The following is a 3,240-nucleotide window of genomic DNA, read 5'->3' on the forward strand; positions in this document are numbered from 1 at the left end:
TAATTTGACACAGGCCTCTATCGATGTCAGCCTCAATGGTGTGTCGACGCGAGTGCTAGTCGATTCTGGAGCATCATGCAACTTGTTGGGAGAATCGACTTTGGGCCAGCTGCAATTGCAAGGCCTCGGTGTCACTTTGACGAAGTGCACCAGGAAGCTTTTCGCGTATGGAGCACACCAGCTGAATGTCGTCGGCAAGTTTACTGCAATTTTCCAATGCGGCTCAGAGCGCACTGAGGACGAAGTGATCGTCGTCAGAGGAGATGGAGAGTTCTTGCTGGGACGTAGTACTGCACTCAAGTTGAAGGCCTTGGTGCTACCTGACGTGAATCAAGTTGGCAGCGCCACAGCTAGCCCCAGTATCAACGATGAAATCAAGAATGAGTATCCTGGTGTGTTCAGTGGTGTGGGCAAGTTAATTGGCTACCAAGCACGTCTTCATGTAGACTCTGAAGTTCCACCTGTGGCCCAACGCCAGCGTAGGATACCATATGCGTATGAAACCAAGGTGGATGAAAAACTTCAGGAGTTACAGCAATCAGGAATTATTGAAGAAGCTGTGGGCCCGACGCCGTGGGTAAGCCCAATTGTGATAGCACCAAAGAAGCATGGCGACATCCGTTTGTGCGTGGATTTACGCCGGGTCAATGAAGCCATCGTCCGAGAACGACATCCGATGCCAACAACAGAGGAGTTGCTGCATGAAGTCAATGGCAGCACGGTGTTTTCGAAGATTGACCTGAAGTGGGGATTTCACCAAGTAGAGTTGGAAGAAGAGTCCCGCTACCTGACAACTTTTGCTGCAAATGGGAAGTTGTACCGGTTTCGTCGACTGCCATTTGGTATAAGTTCAGCACCAGAGCTGTACCAGAAGATCATCAGCGATGTGATCAAGGATTTGGCCGGTTGCAGAAACGGAGCTGATGATATCTTGCTACATGCGGACTCACTGAACCAGCATGATGTGAGGGTTCATGCATTGATGAATCGCTTGCAGCAGGTCAACCTCACAGTCAACCCAGCAAAGTGTGAGTTCGCTAAGAGCTCCATTGAGTTCTTCGGCTTGCAGATATCTGACAAGGGCATACAGCCAACTCCGGAAAGGATACGATCCTTGGCGGAAGCATCCAGGCCGAGCAATGCGTTGGAAGTAAGAAGCTTCCTCGGTACAGCCGGTTTCAGTGCAAAATTCATCCCTGATTTTGCTACAGTTGCTGAGCCACTGCGTCGCCTCACGGTCAAGGGAGCTCAGTTCAAGTGGACTACAGAGCAACAGCAAGTGTTCGACCACCTGAAGCGACTACTGGTGTCCAGCTCAACACTGGCATACTATGATGCTGAAGCGCCGATCGAGTTAGTGACGGATGCCAGTCCAGTTGGGCTCGGAGCTGTGCTTGTCCAGAAGCAGGATGGTGTTTGGCGGCCAGTTGCGTATGCGAGCAGATCACTGTCAGCGGTAGAGCGGAGGTACTCGCAGACCGAGCGAGAGGCTCTTGGTATTGTCTGGGCGTGTGAACGATTTCACACCTATCTGCTAGGCAGGGAGTTTACACTCTGCACCGACCACAAGCCGCTGGAAGTGATTTATTCGGCAAGATCCAAGCCCAGTGCCAGGATCGAGAGATGGGTCCTGCGCCTACAGCCGTACAGCTATCGAGTCAAGCACATTCCTGGAAAGACGAATATCGCTGACGCTTTATCTCGCCTGCCCGTTGCAGCGGCGGATCCAGGAATCAGCAGTGATGAAGAGTCGGTTAGACTTATCACTCAGACAGCAGCACCCATCGCTATCGGTATCAGAACGATTGAACGTAGCTCAGCTGAAGATGAAGAGCTATCTGCTGTTCGCAAGTGCCTTCATGACGGATCTTGAGATGGTCTGCCAGCAGCATACCGTCAGGTCCGAGGAGAATTGACTGTTGTTGGCAAGGTGGTGCTCAGAGGTCAACGCATTGTTATCCCTACAGAGTTGCGACACCAGACCGTGCAGTTGGCACATGAGGGCCACCAGGGCATCGTGAAGACGAAAGAGCGTCTACGGTCCAAGGTTTGGTGGCCAGGCATGGATAGCGAGGCCGAGAAGCTCTGCAAGTCGTGTCATGCCTGCCAAGTGGTTGCAGCGCCAGCCAATGCACCGCCAGTCAAGTCCACTCCTCTTCCAGATGCGCCATGGCAGCATTTGGCTGTTGACTTGCTGGGTCCACTACCGTCTGGCGAGCACATTGTGGTGCTCGTGGATTACTACAGTCGATATTTCGAAGTAGATGTGGTCAAGTCAACATCAGCTGAAGCTGTGATTCCGATGATTGAAGCCCAGTTCAGCCGACACGGTATCCCGACGAGTTTGCGTACGGATAATGGCCCACCTTTCAACTCGGAAGGGTTTGCGAAGTTTCTACATGAGTGTGGTGTTCAACAGCTTCGTACTACACCACTGTGGCCGAGAGCTAACGGTGAAGTTGAGCGACAAAATCGATCCCTGATGAAAGTGATCCGTGCTGCATATGCGGAAGGAAAGACGTGGAAGCGGGAGGTTCAACGATTCTTGATGGCATACCGCTCAACGCCACATAGCACCACCGGAGTTGCTCCAGCTGAGTTATTGTTTGGGCGCAAAGTGCACTGCAAGTTACCAGCCCTCGGTGAACCAGCGACAAACGAGGCCGTCAGAGATCGTGACAGCGAGCGTAAGCAGAGTATGCGTGACTCTGCAGATGACGCCAACCATGCCACAAGCCAGTCAACGCAGATAGGTGACTCAGTACTGCTAAAGCGTTCGGAGACACGGTCGAAGGTCGACACACCATTCCATCACCAACCTCATGTGGTGGTTAGTCGGAATGGAGACCAAGTAGTGGTTCAGGCACCGGATGGGAAGCTTGTGCGGAGGAACGTACAGTTCACCAAACCATTCCGGCAGCAGCATCCAGCTGAACCTAGCCCCGAAGTGCAAGAGGCACCCCAGCATCGTGCGGAGCCCCGCAGGTCAGACAGGTTAAGTGTGAAATGCTAAGGAACCTGTCCGGCCCTTGTTCTGTTCTGCATTGACTAGGCTGTGTGACAGTTGTGTTTGACTGGTCGTTCGGCTAACAATGTATGAGCTTGCCTTATACTGTACATTTACATATTTTATGACATGGATTGAAAGAACGCTTTTGGTTATTCGTCGCGTTTTGGACAGCCTATTTTGGTTTATTTAGTTTGTTGAAATGCTACGTTGAAGTCTGCTATGGTCAGTAT

The 3,240-nt window shown here is 51.8% G+C and overlaps 1 protein-coding gene across 1 annotated transcript; it reads left to right on the forward strand.

The window, feature by feature from the left end:
- Positions 1–2,062: 2,062 nt before the first annotated feature.
- LOC135826194 (uncharacterized protein K02A2.6-like) lies at positions 2,063–3,013 on the forward strand. The gene has a single exon (XM_065338826.1). It carries the CDS (start codon positions 2,063–2,065, stop codon positions 3,011–3,013), a length of 951 nt encoding a protein of 316 aa, XP_065194898.1.
- Positions 3,014–3,240: the final 227 nt, after the last annotated feature.

The sequence above is a fragment of the Sycon ciliatum genome, chromosome 10 (assembly GCF_964019385.1).
Source record: "Sycon ciliatum chromosome 10, ocSycCili1.1, whole genome shotgun sequence".
Taxonomy (NCBI): Eukaryota; Metazoa; Porifera; class Calcarea; order Leucosolenida; family Sycettidae; genus Sycon; species Sycon ciliatum.

Coding starts and splice junctions, on each gene's coding strand:
- LOC135826194 (XM_065338826.1), top strand. CDS start 2,063: ATGGATAGCGAGGCCGAGAAGCTCTGCAAGTCGTGTCATGCCTGCCAA.